General features: G+C 41.1%; 1 protein-coding gene across 1 annotated transcript in view; it reads right to left on the bottom strand.

The window, feature by feature from the left end:
• EMH_0064820 (heat shock protein, putative) overlaps positions 1 to 945 on the bottom strand; it is a gene marked incomplete at both ends in the record, with an annotated part of 3,094 nt that extends 2,149 nt beyond the window's left edge. Inside the window, one exon of the mRNA XM_013498307.1 lies at positions 513 to 945. Within this exon, the coding sequence (XP_013353761.1) occupies positions 513 to 945 (433 nt within the window). The remainder of the gene's footprint in view (positions 1 to 512) is intronic.
• Between the last annotated feature and the right edge of the window lie 107 nt (positions 946 to 1,052).

Genomic DNA, 1,052 nt, shown 5'->3' with positions numbered 1-1,052 from the left:
ATATATATATATATATATATATATATATATATATATATATATATATATATATATATATGTATAAACTCTCCAGGTATTGAAGGGAAAGAAGATAAGGGTTTAGGGTTTAGGGTTTTGTGGTTTAGGGTATTTGCTTCAGGGTTTAGGGTTTAGTGTATTTGTTATTGAGTGTGTATAAACTGTGTTCCGTGTGTATAGTGTTTACTCTTAAAAAATAAATTTAGGGTTTAGGGTTTAGGGTTTAGGGTTTATAATAAAATATAGAAATACCTGAACAGCAGCAGCAAGTTTCTCAGCAGCAGCAGCTCTAAGCTGCTGCTGCTGCTGTCTGTGTTGTATGGGTGCAGCAAGAGCGTTAATAGAGTTTAATTTATCTACAACTGAACTTTTTGTGAGTTGAGGGTCTTGTTGGTGTTCATACACCCAGTTTTCTAGCTGATCGAGTAGTTTATTTATTTTTTCTTTTTCTGTTTCTGTTGCATATTTATTTAATGTTGAGTTTATACTCATACCATCACGCAAAGAATATATTGTTGTCTCTAATTCATTTAACTTTTCTTGTTTTTCTTTGTATATACGGTCTTCGTTATCCATCTGTAGTTCGAGCTCCCTATACACCCGAACTTTCTCTGCTGATAGACGACCAGCATACACCACGGGGTGTACAGGCAGCTCTGTTACTTTCACTTTTGCTGCTGCTGCTGCTGCTGCTGCAGCAGTTGAGGGAGATGTACCAGCAGAACCAACTGCATCTCCTGCTGCAGCATCTTGCTGCTGTCCTTCCTGCTGCTGCTGCTGCTGCTGCTGTTGCTGCTGCTGCTGTTGTTCTGTATCGGACGCCCCTGGAACTTCTGGCGAGGGTGTATTGGTTGCTGTTGCTGCTGCTGCTGCAGCTGCTGCTGCTGCTGCTGCTGCTGTTTTATCTTCTGCTTCTATCTGCTTCATGCATGCACGAGGAAAACGCAGCAAGCCGTTGTAGTTGACAGCACAAAATAACTGAACTTCTCTCTCACCAACACCCTCAGGCAACTCCACACGACAACCACCTATGG

The sequence above is a fragment of the Eimeria mitis genome, genomic scaffold (assembly GCF_000499745.2).
Source record: "Eimeria mitis Houghton genomic scaffold, Emh_scaff3325, whole genome shotgun sequence".
In the NCBI taxonomy this organism is placed as follows: Eukaryota; Apicomplexa; class Conoidasida; order Eucoccidiorida; family Eimeriidae; genus Eimeria; species Eimeria mitis.
The sequence above is the reverse complement of the archived record's forward strand: the minus strand, read 5'-3'. Positions and strand labels throughout refer to the sequence as shown.